General features: G+C 39.8%; 3 protein-coding genes across 5 annotated transcripts; 1 reads left to right on the top strand and 2 right to left on the bottom strand.

Annotated features, from left to right (window-relative positions):
* Window positions 1–415: 415 nt before the first annotated feature.
* LOC140781787 (sucrose synthase 4-like) lies at window positions 416–7,988 on the top strand. Of its 2 annotated transcripts, XM_073127996.1 has the most exons (15): window positions 416–572; window positions 649–772; window positions 855–1,006; window positions 1,096–1,288; window positions 1,371–1,489; window positions 2,017–2,233; window positions 2,354–2,449; window positions 2,643–2,816; window positions 3,812–3,928; window positions 4,002–4,168; window positions 5,058–5,282; window positions 6,599–6,920; window positions 7,009–7,253; window positions 7,344–7,482; window positions 7,716–7,988. In XM_073127996.1, exons 1-15 carry the CDS (start codon window positions 475–477, stop codon window positions 7,752–7,754), a joined length of 2,427 nt encoding a protein of 808 aa, XP_072984097.1. In that variant the 5' UTR covers window positions 416–474; the 3' UTR covers window positions 7,755–7,988. The 2 variants fall into 2 exon arrangements, with proteins under 2 accessions (XP_072984097.1, XP_072984105.1); XM_073128004.1 differs by lacking the exon at window positions 3,812–3,928.
* Window positions 7,989–8,242: 254 nt separating this feature from the next.
* LOC140780269 (dual specificity protein phosphatase PHS1-like) lies at window positions 8,243–16,462 on the bottom strand. 2 transcript variants are annotated; one of them, XM_073125692.1, is made up of 12 exons: window positions 16,152–16,462; window positions 15,997–16,035; window positions 15,730–15,905; window positions 14,627–14,846; window positions 13,144–13,320; window positions 12,900–13,060; window positions 11,772–12,819; window positions 11,160–11,306; window positions 10,864–11,091; window positions 10,096–10,253; window positions 9,599–10,009; window positions 8,243–9,245 (listed from the first exon to the last, which is right to left on the bottom strand). In XM_073125692.1, exons 1-11 carry the CDS (start codon window positions 16,221–16,223, stop codon window positions 9,637–9,639), a joined length of 2,799 nt encoding a protein of 932 aa, XP_072981793.1. In that variant the 5' UTR covers window positions 16,224–16,462; the 3' UTR covers window positions 8,243–9,245; window positions 9,599–9,636. The 2 variants fall into 2 exon arrangements, with proteins under 2 accessions (XP_072981793.1, XP_072981792.1); XM_073125691.1 differs by lacking the exon at window positions 8,243–9,245 and having other exon boundaries at window positions 9,318–10,009.
* Window positions 8,404–8,994, bottom strand: LOC140802523 (putative invertase inhibitor). Its single transcript, XM_073158059.1, has one exon. The coding sequence runs from the start codon at window positions 8,992–8,994 to the stop codon at window positions 8,404–8,406; it is 591 nt and encodes a 196-aa protein (XP_073014160.1).
* Window positions 16,463–16,548: the final 86 nt, after the last annotated feature.

Raw genomic sequence — 16,548 nt, 5'->3', positions numbered from 1 at the left:
GAGCAATACTAATATACTGTTCAACGTTTGGAGATATAGTGATTGACCAAATTAGTTCTATTTTAAATTTATTATTAAAAGAATTTTAATTTTTACTTGAGCACTCTGACCACGATCAGTTCAACATTTTTATCTTATGCTAAAGCCACTGAAATGTTTAGTATTTTAGCTACTTAAGTTAAAATTTTACTTTTATTTAAAAATATTTATTTTACTGGTATTTTATGTTCGAGTTTAAATAATAAATTTATTTAATAATAAGTTTGAGGGGGCAGTCGATAAATAAAGTTTAAAACGGGGGTAGTTTGGTCAAAAATTTCGATCGACTAACCGACCGCAATTTGGCCCTGAAATCCACGCGCCGCATTTAAATTCCCATGACGCCCCTGCTTCCACCGTACCACAACACGCTTCACATTTGCCATCTCTCTCTCTCTCTCTCTCTCTCGTACCCCAAGAAACCAAGAGATATCCATGGCGACTCCCAAGCTTGGCCGCATCCCAAGTATCCGGGAGAGGGTGGAGGACACCCTCTCCGCCCACCGGAACGACCTTGTCTCGCTCTTGTCCAAGTCCTTCTTCCTCCTCTCTCCTGCTTCCCTTGTTCCGACCACGACCCCACTTCCTATAATCTCCTTTTTGATTCAGGTACATGGGCCAGGGCAAGGGACTCCTCCAGCCCCACCACCTCCTCGACGGTCTCGCCACCATCGACGACCACGGCCGCAAGCTCTCCGAGGGACCCTTCTTTGAGGTCATCAAATCCGCCCAGGTTCCTTTGCATGCCAAAAAACTAATCCTTTTGACAGTAAATTATTTTTTTCCTGGGGTTAATTATCTGGTTTTGGGATTAGGAAGCTATAGTTCTACCTCCCTTCGTGGCCATCGCGGTCCGGCCGAGGCCGGGAGTGTGGGAGTACGTCAGGGTTAATGTGTTTGAGCTTAGCGTCGAGCAGTTGAACGTGTCGGAGTATCTTCAATTCAAGGAAAAGCTCGTCAATGGACAGTAATTACAGATTAGAACTCGACCAACTTGTCTAAATTTGAATTCCATAATATTGATTATATTGGCGCATGTTTGATTTTGTTTGGCAGTTTTAATGACCATTATGTGTTCGAGCTTGACTTCGAGCCATTCAATGCTTCATTCCCACGACCGAATCGGTCATCATCCATCGGGAACGGCGTGCAATTCCTGAACAAGCACTTATCCTCCATAATGTTTCGGAACAAGGATTGCTTGGAGCCCATGGTTGATTTCCTACGAGCCCATAAGTACAAGGGTCATGTAAGTGTTATTTCAATGACTATAGGAGTCTTTCAGTTGCTAAAGTGTTGTTAAATTTGTCTTGGATCTCTTTGTCGGGCAGGTGATGATGCTGAATGATAGGATAAAGAGCATCTCCAGGCTTCAGTCTGTCTTGGCAAAGGCTGAGGAATATTTGTTTAAAATCCCACCTTACACACCATTCTCACAATTTGCTTATTTGTAAGAACATACATATTGTTTCACGTATTCTCATATATTATTCATGATAAAGAGGTGTTCTTTTACTTTTAGTTGAACGAGGAGTTGCCTCTTTTTGTGATCAAATGAGAACTTTATGACATGACCTTGAAATAGGTATATGGTGGCCTCAGATCCGTTACCAGAAAAAACCGGCAAACAATTTGTGTTTTTTTGTTGGTCATGAGTGAAATATGTGCTAACAGAGGTTATTTCCAGTTTTTATTTGCCACTCTTCTATAAGGGAGCTTACTTAATTTCAACTGGATTTCCTAAAGTTATCAACTGTTACAACCGTGGTAGAAGATTTTATAAATTAGTTACTTTAAAGCTTGTTATAGATTGCAAACAGTTTTCACAGAGTTGCATTGCTCAAGATATGCTTTGCCATTATTTTTCTTTTAAGTGAGAGCTATTTGTGCAGAACAAGTTTCACAGAAAAGGGCTTTCTGTTGAGAATTTGAAGCCAGTTCAACCCTTTGACAATCAATCATTGAATTAATTTGCAGATTCCAGGAGATGGGCTTGGAGCAAGGATGGGGTGATACTGCTCAGCGTGTGTTGGAGATGGTTCATCTTCTTCTGGATATTCTTCACGCTCCTGATCCTTCCACTTTAGAGGAGTTTCTGGGGAGGATCCCTATGGTGTTCAATGTTGTTATTGTTTCTCCGCATGGCCACTTTGGCCAAGCTAATGTATTAGGTTTGCCAGACACTGGAGGGCAGGTAAAAGAAACATAAAAATATTCCAGCTAGTATTTTACTATGACATCTAATGTTTTTGGTTTGGTTTCTTGTGTTTGGGAAGTTTTGGATGTACTTTTAGATTCTGTTGGTGGCTCACAGATAGTCTACATCTTGGACCAAGTTCGTGCCTTAGAGAAGGAAATGCTTGTGAGAATGGAAAAGCAGGGGCTTAATGTTAATCCTGAGATTCTTATAGTAAGTGCGATTTAGATTTCTTATTTCAGTTTCTTGTTCTCTATAAAGATATCTATGTGATGTAAGTTTTAAGTTTTTGCTTAACATGCACGGATTTATTACTGACATTGTTGAGTAGGGATGTTTCATACATTTATGCCACTCTCTTGGTTTTTCATGGTTAAGATTCTTATGCTATTTTCGTTGCCTGAAGGTAACAAGGTTGATACCTGATGCAAAAGGGACAACATGCGACCAACGTCTTGAGCGAATCAGTGGAACACAACATACCCATATCTTGCGGGTGCCTTTTAGAAACAAAAATGGTATTCTTCGAAAATGGATTTCAAAATTTGATGTGTGGCCTTACTTGGAGACTTTTGCGGAGGTAACTCACTGTAGATTTCTCTAAATCATTGTCAAAAGCGACACTATTATTCTAGATTGTGATTGTTAACTGGAACATATTTAACTGAGCAATTCTGTCTGATTCCACACAGCGAATTCTTTGTATGTTCTTGTTTGTGATATTTAAGTCATTTGAAAATTCTCCGTAGTTGACTGTTGCCTTGTTGGCGGATATTGCATCATTAGAGAATTCTTGGTTGAATAAGTGAGCTTCCTCCAATCTCTTTGTTGGTTCATGGGGAATTATAACTTTATAAGAGTAGTCGACAAGGAGAATCAGACTGGAAATGTAGGCTCACTTTCAAAAAATGAAGGAAAAAAACTTCTTATATGTATATTTTCTCGTTCCAAGATTGGTTCATGTGGAGTATATGACCATGCTCAGCATTTGTACAACTAAAAGTTAGCTGGCTGACCTTTTGGTGTTCATCCTGTGAATTCTCTGTGTCTGCTATTTGCTTTGGAGGCTGATACAGAATGAGAGAGGATTAAAAACGTGAAATCCTTATCAGGATTATAGATATTCTCAATGGACTTTGCTGAATTAGGTAATCGCCTTTAGCATCTTGAAGCAAAGATACTGCATACACATAATAGAGGAGGAAAATGCAATATATAATACATTTGAATTACCGTAATCTTGTAGGCACATGATATCTGCATTTTGTTATATATTTTTCAATCTTTCTTGTGAACTAGAATTTTTCATGTAATACCGTGCATTGTTATTGTATTATCTTTAGTCTTTTATACTAGAATTCGAAATTTCATGTATTATCCACTGCAAATTGATATTATGACTGTTTGTTGGTCATATTTTGTCACATATCATATTTACGATTTACGATTAGAAGAATTTCTGTTTAGATTTTTTAGGATTCAAGTTTCACTATTTAGTTTTTGTTTTGAAAATTTTGTTAACATATGTACTGGTTTGTTTATTTTGTTACTTGCAAACTCTAATTTTATCTATAGGATGCATCAAATGAGATTGCTGCAGAGCTACAAGGCACTCCGAATCTAATTATTGGAAACTATAGCGATGGAAATCTTGTTGCATCTTTGCTATCTCACAAGCTAGGAATTACCCAGGCATGTCCTGACTGAAAATTTATTAATTGCTATGCATTGATTTTACTAATCCTATTTATACATTTTTGTTCAGTGCAACATTGCTCATGCTTTAGAGAAAACAAAATATCCAGATTCAGATATATACTGGAAGAACTATGAGGAGAAGTACCATTTCTCATGCCAATTCACTGCTGATCTAATTTCAATGAACAATGCCGATTTCATAATCACTAGCACCTATCAAGAAATTGCTGGAAGGTTTTCCACAGTGCATTTGCCTAGCATTATAGTTCTTTTTCATTTTAACTTTTGCAGGTTTTGCATAAGATCAAAGTATCTGTGAATTGTCATTTAAGTATTTAAGTTAGCCATTTTCCTATTAGTTATTGATGTCTTTTCTTTACTTCCTACTATACAATAGTATTTCTAGGTCAATTGAATCACTTTTTTACTATATCTTGAAGTTTCTTCTACAATTGCTTGTGAATCCAATGTCATCCTTGAAGTCACTTTTTACTTCGTATAACCAATGTCATCCTTGACATTGTGCACGGTAATACAGTAGAATCACAAGATCATCCTTGAAGTCACCTTTTAGTTCCTACATTTGTGGTTGGCTTGTTCTCTGTGCCATATCTGTTGTACAGAAAAATAATATTGTGATAACTTGCGCAAAAGGACCATGTATACCTTAATGCTTACGGTCATTAAGTGGAAGTGATGCTATGTATTCCAACCTTTCTCTAATAATGTGTTTAGGACATGTCGTCAATAAGGCATCCTAATTCTCTAAATGACTTGTACATTAATCATCAATATCATAAGGAACATACAACGAACACATGCACTCTGGTTGTAGAAACAAGCATAAGCTTTGTTTAAGGAAATCGGTGACTTAGGGAGGTGCATGATTTCTGGACCAGATGGCAGTTGGATATATTGTGTGGTCACTGAAACCCATCACCAATATGGCATTGTCGCGTTCGAAACACTTATCTGATAAAATGTAGGCAGAAGTAGTTTGTTTCAACCCACCATTGCATTTTGAAAACATGCTGTAATTCATTCGTGTTGTCGAGAATCTATATTATCATCTTTGTGTTTGACATGCCACTGGAACTGAAATTGATTCTATCCTTTTACTCAGCAAGAATACAGTTGGACAATATGAGAGCCACACTGCTTTTAGTCTTCCTGGATTGTACCGTGTTGTTCATGGCATTGATGTTTTTGATCCCAAATTCAATATAGTCTCCCCTGGAGCAGACATGTCTATTTACTTCCCATACTCAGAAAAGGAGAAGAGGCTGACTTCTCTTCATAGTTCAATTGAGAAGCTGTTGTATGATCCAGAGCAGACTGATGAGCACATGTAAGTACTCTATTTTGATAATATTTCACATGATAGCTAACATTGGATACTCAACGGCTCACCTAGTTTGAAGGTAAGGCTTTCCCCATTTTCTCTTGTGGCATGTGATTGGGACACGGAAATAGACTCTTCTGGAATGTAAATATTGTGAGTATGTATTCCTTCAGTTGATGTCGATGTAAGCCTACTCCTTCCCAATTTTCTTTGTTGCAATTCAAGATAGTATTTGATTTTGAAGTTTGAACTTATCCTCAACTGCTCATGTTGTAGTTATGAGCTTTAGTTACAGGGTTTAGTACATAGAAGGTAAACAGACTTCTTGTAATTACCTTCAGGAGACATGATACTTAGTGCTAGACGCTGTAATTATTTATTGTTTTTGTTCTTTTGGTTATCCTACATCGCAAGACATATATGAAGAGTTTGCTCTATTATGGTGTACCATAAATATGGATTCTTCTAATCTTTTTGGGCTAATTGCTTTTTGTCCTTTACTTCTTTATGTTAAGCTCGCTTCTTCAATTATTCCTAGCAGAAATTGACCTTATGCGCAAATAATATGACATTGTATTGGTTTTGAATCCAAGCAGCTTATTCACATAATATTGTGTGATCATTGTTTTGCCAAATCTTTGTTTCAAGTAACAAGGATGCCATTTCTGTTAAAAAAGTTTGCTTGATATGTTTCATGGAAATTTTGCGGTCATGTATAAATTTATAAATGAGGTAATGAGAATAAAGAGGTTTACAATTGCGAGTAGCTCTTAGAAGTAGTACATTAATAAGTTAGGTTGGAAAATCTATAAGGCCAATCACCACTTTCCCAGTTGTTGTTCTTTTCTTCCACAATTTTTATGCACTATCAATCATCCCCGAATAATGTTGCATACTTTGCATGGATATGGGAAATGGAGTTGGGTTTTGACGCATCTTCAACTGCTCCAGCTGGGCTGCCAAAAAAATGACAAAAGACAGGAAGAACTCAACTAAATTATTGATGTAAACTTCTTTAATACAGTATACCATAATGTCTGAAATAACTTGAGAAAAATGCCATTGTCACTGTAACTTGGCAATTGTTTGTGTTGCTTTTCTAAAGCATATTTTTATTTCAATAATTTGGTTCTTTCTATCCCGAACCGCCTGTATTATTTAATTAATGACCTCTTATAAGAATCAACACAATCATATCAAAATGATTGTGGCTAGACAAATTACTTCCGAGCTGTTATTATTTATTAGACTTACTTTTCTCGTCAATAGATTTTATTTTCTGTGCGTTTTAGTGATTATTCTATCGTTGTTGCTTGTTACAGTGGTTGGTTGGAGGACCAGTCTAAGCCCATCATCTTCTCAATGGCAAGGCTTGATAGGGTGAAAAACATAACAGGCCTGGTAGAGTTGTACGGTAAAAGCACTAGACTAAGAGAATTGGTAAACCTTGTCGTAATCGCTGGATACAATGATGCTAAGAGATGTAGAGACACAGAAGACATCCAAGAGATTGAGAAGATGCACCAACTTATAAAGGCTTACGACTTGTTTGGCCAATTCCGGTGGATCTCTGCCCAGATGAACAGGACACGAAATGGTGAGCTTTATCGCTACATAGCGGACACGAGAGGTGCTTTTGTGCAGGTAGTCTTTTGTGTGTGTGTATATATATATATATACCTTGTCTTTGACATACATTGTACATTATTTGTAATAATTCGATATGCTGCAGCCTGCCTTTTATGAAGCTTTCGGGCTCACTGTTGTAGAGGCTATGACTTGTGGTCTTCCAACTTTTGCAACTTGTCATGGAGGTCCAGCAGAAATTATTGAGCATGGGATATCAGGTTTCCACATAGATCCATATCATTCCGACCAGGCTGCTGTTCTTATGATTGAGTTTTTTGAGCAGTGCAAAAGAGACCCTAGCTATTGGAATAAGATATCTGGAGGAGGGCTAAAACGAATTCATGAGAGGTTATTTCATTATTTGACTTTTGTTGAGCAACTTTTGTGCCTAGTTTCTTATTTCCTGATTGTAATGCATTCACTTGTCTTTCCGTATAGGTACACATGGAAGATATATTCTGAAAGGTTAATGACATTGGCTGGAGTTTATGGCTTCTGGAAGTATGTCTCCAAGCTTGAGAGGCGCGAAACCCGACGGTATCTTGAGATGTTCTACATATTGAAGTTCCGGGATCTGGTACGTTTAACTATCCTGGTATCCTCCAGTATTCAGCTTATTAAATTGTTTCAATGGAAAGCTTACATGGTTTGAAATAACATCAACTGGGAGTCTTGTCTTGTCTTGTCTTACTGTCCAAACCGAGTTAATTCCTCTAATATTGTCACACTGGAACTAACTATTTGGCTAATATAATCTCTCTTATTTGCTATATAGAAATTCTGACTTGATTTGTGTTCTCTTATTGTCAGGTCAAACTTGTTCCCCTTGCGGTTGATGATGCACACTAAGCACAGGAATTCCAAATAGCATTTCGGAGGTTGCTAAGTTGGTCGTTTGTAAATAGAAGGCAGCTTTAGTATAAGAATAAATGGGGATTTTTTTTTTAAAGGCATATCTTTCAAATCTATATCAGCTATCAGGTGGTTTAATCTCTTCACAATGCCGCTAATGCTTGTAATTTTGTGCGAGTTCGTTGACAGACAGTTTGTATCTGATAATATAGAAGGTTTATACAGTCAAAAGTTTTACAGTGTCCATCTTTAAAGAGATTAATATCTTCTGATTGAGAGATCGAAGTTGCCTCTTTAATATGAAGGTTAAGCTGATTCTTGATTTAGATCACAAAGAAAAAGGAAAGAAGTAATCATTTCAATTAAGGTCAACTCCTGTACGAATTCTAACAAATAGGATTTTTAATGTGCAATATGTGAATTTTGCTTTCCGGATCAAAAGCCAGACGAACGTGATAGGCTTTGAAATTTCAAGGATCTCCTGCTGATAAATAAGTTAATGTTTAATATTCTAATTAAGACCAAAAAGTCAGAAGCCCAAGTCTCGTCTGCCTTCAGCTCAAAACCAAGAACCAAACATAGGTTGCTAGCAGCATATTAGCACAGTAGCATCGTCCAGTGTCAAAGGTGACTACTTCGGAAAAAGTCAACGCAGGAGGCCGGCTATGGTCAACACAATGCTGCATAGCCTGTTGACGTCACCGTTCCTCTTGGTCAACACGTTCCGGTTCCGCGACCGCTCCCGGCACCCTGCCTGACACGACTTAACGTCAGTCATGGCCGCGGTTAGAAATGTCGCCGTGTCCTCATAATTCTCATCGTCGAGCGCTGCCGCTGCGCTATCGAGTTGCTCCACCGCGTCCACGTAGTCCTTCTCGCAGTCCTCGAGGCACTGCTCCAAGCCCGGCTCGCCGCCGCCGCCGGCCTTCTTGTCGTGGAGCTTTTCCACGTACTCCGAGGTGTCCGTCGCGTTCTTGGTAGCGAGCTTGAGTGCGGCCACGGCGAGGCCGTGGACGTCCGAGGCGTTCTTCGCCGCGGGGTCGGCCGAGAGTGCCTCAACGCAGAGTTCACGGTGGACGGTGGTGCGGTTGCATGTATCCACGATGAGTTTGTTGATGAGGGTGGTGGTGGCATTCATGGCGCCGTCGTCGGTGGCATTTACGGGGTCGTCGTCGGTGGCGTTTACGATGAGGAGGGCGAGGGATAAGACGATGAGGCGGAGGAGAGGAGAGGCCATTGCTCTCTTTTTGATCTCAGGAAATGGCCATTCTTCTTTTATAGAAGAAGTCGGCGTCGAGTTGTCTCGGTATTGTTAGTTAGGATGGTTTGTGTGGAGGGAATTCGGCTACAGTTATGGAAAGCAGTGGACTTGCGGTCTTTTAGGATCGGACTTGGTTTTACTCCTCAGGATGGTAGGAAAGATACTTGGATAGTTGGATGGCTGTTGGTTAGGTGCGGATCGTGTGCATCCCCAGCTGTAGGAATTTCCTGCAGAAGAGAGTAACTAGACTGTCTTTGAAACCTGACTAGGTATATGCATGCTATATAATGTGTGCTTCATATTTAAAAAGCAAAATATATAAATATACACAAAAAATTTGCAAGTGAGATGATCAAAAGAACTTGGGAAGAGATGCAAAGAATCACATTTTCACCTATACAAGCATATGTTATCAATTTTAGGAATAAGATTACACATCAAATGCTACGCAGTCTTATACAGGTGGGTGCGTGGCAATTTAGAACAGTGATATTGGTTGTTCTATCACTGATAGCTCCTAGATGGTTTACTTGATCTATAATTCACACTACCATCCAGTGTGCAAGTCTGAGAGACATACCCCTTTTTAGCTGTAATGAAATGCTCATTTGAGATGCATCAATGTGAAAACCGGTCGCTGAAAGATTGCGATAGCTTCTGGGTTGGGCTGACGCTACCGCCACGGCCACTCATCTTCAGCAACTCCACAGCCTTCTGTATTTCCAAGGTCATGCCACTGTCTACACTCCCTGAGGAGAGCCTCTTGTGCGACTTCTGGAGGTGAAGCTTGAGTGAGCTAGTGCTCAGCCCTGCGTTCTTCCCGCAAATGGGGCAGACTTTCATCACTGGTCTCTTGCGCTGCCAATCCATAGAGGTCTTCCCGTGCAGCCTTTTGTCGAGATCTAAGAGAACTTTGGCAAATCCATCATTCGGTTGGGCTCGGCGGTGGACCTTCTTCAGCATGTTCCATGCCTCTGACAGAGTGTACCCCCTAACAAATAATTTTGCATCCATGGGTTAGTTGATCCTGAGGGAAGTTTACCAATATGTATATTCTTTAATTCCACTAGATCTTACTTTCGGAGCATTAAGTATGCAATTACGACAGTAGCACTGCGACTTTTTCCTTCGAAACAATGGACCAGAACCTTTCCACATGACTGCTCGACATAATCAATGAAATCTGAAGCTTCTTCAAAGAGATCACTGATGTCTGCATCATCATCGTCACTTATCTGTGGACACATTGGTGGTATGCAAGGCCAAGATTAAATTAATGGCAGAAAGACCGATTATCACATATGTAGCCAAAGAATATAAATTAGCAGGGCATGCAACAACAGCCAAAATATGTCATAAAGAGAATTCACTTAATATAAAACATTCAGTTAGATATATCATTAAGCCATATCATCATTTAGGAATAAAGGAAAAAGTGATTCCTATTAGAATGTTCATTCAAGATGAACTGCATAACTATGTCAGACAAACTGAGTATATAGGAAACAACCAAGTGATGGGCCAAAAAGAGGTTAGCCGCATCCTTAAACAGCTTCTTCATTTATGACAAAAACTTCAGATGGATCAAAATTCAGGGAACATATCAATTTGCGGAGCTCGAATTGACGAGCACAGATAACCAGAATCAAGCACATTTCCACTGCACACCTCTTGCACGCGAGTATATATTTGTTCATCAGCATACAGGAACCTGACGATGCATATACAATAGATAGATACATAGTAGTCTACCAGACACATTTTCATAATCATCCTAGTTAACAATATCTAAAAATCCTCAAGATCAATAGAAGCTTAGGAGGAAACAAATGAGAAGGATCATACCGAGAAATTCTTGTAATGGAAAAGGTCAGGATACTGAGAATCTGACTGCCCAATCTCATTTGAACACAAGCACAGTATATGTGTAATACTCAAGTGCTGAAGGGTGTAGATAGACCTCGCAGCCAATGCTCCACCAATAAACAGATTACCTGTGACTAGAGAAGGTCGTTCTGTATTTGCAGCATCAGAGATCAATGCTATTCTCTCAAGAATATGTTCAAGTCGAACCTGAAAAAGAAGTGACTGGTAAACTTACTGTTCACAATAGACAAGCTTAACTAACTCTAGCAAATTACCTTCAGCTCATAAGCATCAAATACAATATTGCTATCACTCCCTTCAAAGAATCCTGTATTGAAGTTGTTCTCCTGGCACAATTTAACAACATCTGACCTAAGCAATTCATTCCACTGTTCAATCTCTTTACCCAATTCCAGGTCTACCTATAACAAGCAAACAATGTCAGTAAAAGCTTCATGACAGAAAAGCCGAAGCCTACATAAATTGAGAACACAAAAGCTATAGAATTGCTAGAACTGCAAGGATGTTTTCTCAGCAAAAATGGAAAGTAACTCCTGATTACCAATATAAAATTTAGCTAACACCCAGTTAAATTTGTATATTCTTGATTTCTGAACCTTCATAGGCTGAACATAGTTCTCTCAGACAATGCAAAACGTTTGATCTGAAGAAATAGCATGGATCTGTTGGAGCTCATCAGTCATTATTTATGCAAGAAGATACTGAAACATGATAAAAATTAGCTTACAGGCGAGATAAAAAAGAACAGTAATATTAAATTCTTCCTGCCTCTAGAACTTACAGGATAGCATGAATAAGCTACTAACTTCGGATTCCAAGTATTATAGTCCAATCACTTTTAAATCTACACATCATAATTTTCTTACCTTGCATAATTTGCTAAATTCACGGAGTTTCATTGTCAATCTTAGACTGCGCGATGCATCCCCACTCCCTTTTAAGTATCTGCCATTCCAATTATCCCTTGATATGGGAGAAACCGACTCTGGGCTTCCACGACATCCTGTGGATGAAGACTTCAAAGTAGATTTTGATATTTCAGAATCAATGAACATTTCATTTGCCACTTGTTGCTTGCAGATTGGTGAGGGCGAAGAATGGACAAATCCAGCTGAGTGTTCTGAAGTACCAAAATCATCCCTTTCAGTCTCTCCAGAGCTTTTGCTAATTATTGACAGAAAAACTCGTAAAAGCCCATCCAATTTCTGGTAAAGTGTGAGAAGAAATATATGGAAGCCCTGTAAGTCCCTGAGAGCCGTGCGAAATCCCCCTCGGAATTCATGAACTACAGCTGTCATGTCGCTATCACAAAGGGGAGAACATGAATCGGTTGGGGAGACCATATCATCATGTCCAGGAGACCCAAGTCGACCTCCTGAAATTTCATATAATATGTTCGAGGAATATTCTGAATTATTAAGAATAAGCTCAACAACTTTAGGATATCGCTCTTGATCTTTTGCACGTTTTCCTGCTGGAGGCCGTCGAGGAACCCCAGAGTCAATTGCCACAATATGAAAATGATCATCTTTAACTTCATCGGTTGCTTGTTCCACTATAGATGCATCTGAGTTTTGGGACAGAAGTTCAGATTTATGGGGAACAAATCTTCCATTTGCTGAGTTAGATCTTCTCTCTTTCTGGATAAGTCTAGTTGTCAGTGGATCGTAACTATTAGTAGTGGAACTGTTGGACTCTTCCAACGCATATATGTTAGCAGAAGCCAATTTATCTGCAATCATGAGATTTGCAGGATTACCACGCCAACCAAGCTGACGGCAAGGAAGCCGGTCCTCATTCCGAAGTATAAGGTCCAACATCAATACCCTTCCAAGGGATGCAGCAGTAATTGCAGCAGCATCTCGTGATGCAAACGCATTTGAACTCTCAAGTAATGGTGAGCCATGGACATAACTACAAAAAGGATAGGAATGAGCCCAACCAACTATAAAACTGTAATGCAAAATGATTCACATGTCAAGTGGCGTATATACTTCATTAAGAAAAGGCATCGACTCAAATCAAGAGCTTCCAACAACTCTGCACAGGTCATTTCACATACTTCATCGCCACTTGAAACTGCTGTATCTCGTGCTTTTTCCGCAGCATCTTTTATCCATTGCCATTCAGAGCTAGAACTATGAATGACTCTAGCCTGCCACAATGAGAGAGCAGACAGAAAGTAAGTACAGTTCTCCTGAGCAGAAACATAATACCTACAGACAGGAGAGTACATACTTGAGGCGTTCGTACTCCAAGCCATTTTGCAAATTCATAACCCAGCCGTTCTGATTGTGTTGCCATCCTTGACGATGTAATCTTTATAACTGCTGCAGCTTCCTTGGGCAACCGATCATCTTTGACAGGACAACTAAACAAAGCAAAGAAAACAACTCCTCCAGAATTCACCGTCACCTATATACACCAACTAAGAAGATTACCACAAGTGATGCATTCAAGCAGTGGAGCCAAGATTAGTAATCTAAGGAGATGAATCAAAATTAGGTGAAGGACTATCATCTAGGAAGGTGTATATAACACGATGACAGGCAAGCATTGATTTAGGTACACCAATCAACTTCCACCAATTTTCACATTTCAAGTTGGTATATGAATTATTACCATTAGTAAGAAAAGAATTTTGTCCTCCAAGAAAATTTAAGTTAGCGTTTATCAACATGATCAGAACATGATAAAGTGTCTGTGGAGAAGACAAGTGTAATCTTAAGTCTTAAATACATGTGTATATTGGTCTATTGGATTTTTTAACCAAGGATGATTAATTCATACAATTACTGAGTAGTGAACCAGAGAATTTAGAAATTTACTTAAAAGCACTCTATGCTTAGTATATTTACCCAACGATGACCGTGTCGACCACAGGCCGGCACGGCACATGCCGCTGCACTTGTCGGCCATGCTACAAAAAAAGGAGAGAAAAATAAGGGAGAATGGGCTCATCGCCGCCGCTAATCTTGCACTCACCACTGCCGCCGACTTTGCGCTGGCCCGCTAGCTGCCCGCCGCCCTCTCTCGCCACTTGCCCGCTCTCGCCGCTCGCATCAAGTTAGAGTCCGCAACTTGAGTTTGTATTCAACCCGACCCGATCCAACCCATCTCACCCTCACCCTTTCTTCCTCCTCAGGTTAGGGCACCCGACATGAGAGGCGAGAGCGAGCAAACGACGAGTGCGACAAGCGAACAAGCCGCCGAGAGCCACAAGTGCGGCGAGCGGCCGAGCGGCAAAGCTGCTAGGAGGGGGTGCCGTGCGGCACCCTCGTGTCACATGCCGGTACGCCGCCGGCACGACCATCCATGTATTTACCAATCATAACTTCAACCCAAACCAATGATATTCATCAAATCTCTTAAGGTCAACTTTATGACTAAGAACTCACTAATTATCCCTCACAAGCATCATATCTATTTGGAACATCATAGCATCAACTACACTGAGATAATTTTTATTTCAACTATCTGCATTCTCCAATCCATCAGATGTTCTTTTTCTTTTATATATTTTATTTCTTTTTATAAATGAGAGGGACTTGAGTAGTTAAGCCACTACATCGACTAGCAATGATAAGCAGTATCGAAAAATTCCTGTCTGGACAGACAAATGCCAGTATCACCAGGCCATGCTCTCGGTCAATTATCTACAAATATTCTCATATAATAATGGCAGCAGTACAGATATTACAGAAGAAAACCGACAGCATACCTCTAAAGCTTTACTCATTTCATCTTCAGAATGCTCAGTGCTGCTTGTGTGTTCTGTATGGTGCAAAGATGACAAGGCATCCCAGGAGAACTCACTTGATTCAATGTCTGACATAGCAGAAACTCCAAGCCTTTCCCACAAACTCTTTTCTGTAGGCTGTTCACATCCTGGTATATTAACAAAATCACCAACTAACTCTCGTGTATTTGATCTCCCATCACTGCGAAAAGAAAAGTTGAACAACTAAGAAAATCTTTATTGTGACATTTACTGGTAATACCATAACAGTTTTTACATTGTAAAATAGCCAACAATATAATGTAGAAACTAAAAGTCTAAATTAATGTATGAAAATCTCAAGTTCAGAAAGTAGAAGCTACTAGAATCCATCAATTTGAGACCATCCACAGTTAGTTTCAACTTCAAGGACATCCTAAATATGAAAAAGACCATATAAAATGCTATGCAGATGCCTAGGCTGCAGATGGCGGTCCTAGTTCGTTCAGCATAAGAATGGCATCAATGCAACCAATGGAACCATCTTCCAGAACAATTGTATATATAGTATTTCTTTTAGTGCCATGTCACATAAATCCATCAATACCAAACCTAAGTGATGTGTCATTACTTTATCCACCAAAGATTATTCTCTTTTACTGGTTGTATCTCAAAACACAAACTCGTCTAAGAATTGCCAATGCGACGACCAATCTCCACTGTGTCCAAGAGTGCAAAAGAACTGCCACAATGAGACAGTTTATTATGTGAACACAAACTTTGGGCAACTACAATTGATGATAAAGGCTGATAGAGGTAATAATTTGACCAACTTAAGTAGATCTTTGCATCAATTTTGTTGAGAGAAATGTGCATGTTCAGAGAAGAAGGCAGATTTCTAATAAAAAGCAATATCTGTTGTCATGATTGCAATCTCGATGAGGCATCATGTTTATCATCACATTGCTTAGATAAATATATAGCAAGTAAATAAGATTGCAAAACTAAGCAACAAGTTCAGCTAATAAATTATCTCCTAAGACACTAGTATCGTGACTATTTCCACCACAGATACTAAGATAAGCAACCAACAACAATAACCGCACCTCTGCTCATTGTGCCCCAGGGGGGAGAAACACCCACTAGGCATGGATTCGAGCTTGGAGTTGCGACGGGGAAACCCAGAAGGCCGAAACTTCCCGCTCCTCTTACGAACCAAGGCGACCCATTTCTCGAATGCCTGCCCAGTGCTGGTGAGATCGCCTAGCAGCAACGAAACCACCTTCACGAACCAAAACGAGCGACATTGTTAACTAAAACACCCAACTAAAGTGAGAAAGAAGGGAAAACAAGGATCGCAAAGCAACACTTACACGAGAAGAGAGCTTGAGTTCTCGCTCTTCCTCGCTTTCCTGCAAAACCAGAGCATGGGTAGAATCAGACCAAAAACGAAGGCAATCTGAGATCTGGGCTATTGAATTCGTATCCAAATCAATCAAGGAGATAAAGTAATTGGGAAAGATCGTACCTTGTGGGTTCCAACGGAAGAGGAGGAGGGAGAGGAAGCCTTCTTCTTCTCCTCTTTCTCCTCTCGTTCCATGAGAATTTGGGACTGTAGGTGGGAACTGGGATTATGTAAACCTGCTCGCCCTCCAACTCTTTCCCCTTTTTGGGTTCAAAAAAGTGGCCGTTGATAGAGTAGCAGGCCAAGACGCAACTTTTTCCCGGCAAAGGTGTCTGCTTTTTTCTCAACAGCGAAGAAGGTGCGAATGATGAGGGTGAGGGTGTTACTTCCACTTCCACTTCCACTTCCACTTCCACTTCGACTGTGTGCGAAGTGTTGTCTTTGTGGCTTCTGTTACACTCTAATAAGATCCAGACAGGAAAGTTGACCATCATTATGGCTAATCACATGATCATATCCA

Source organism: Typha latifolia, chromosome 1 (genome assembly GCF_019914945.1).
Source record: "Typha latifolia isolate L0001 chromosome 1, TyphaL0001v2, whole genome shotgun sequence".
In the NCBI taxonomy this organism is placed as follows: Eukaryota; Viridiplantae; Streptophyta; class Magnoliopsida; order Poales; family Typhaceae; genus Typha; species Typha latifolia.
The sequence above is the reverse complement of the archived record's forward strand: the minus strand, read 5'-3'. Positions and strand labels throughout refer to the sequence as shown.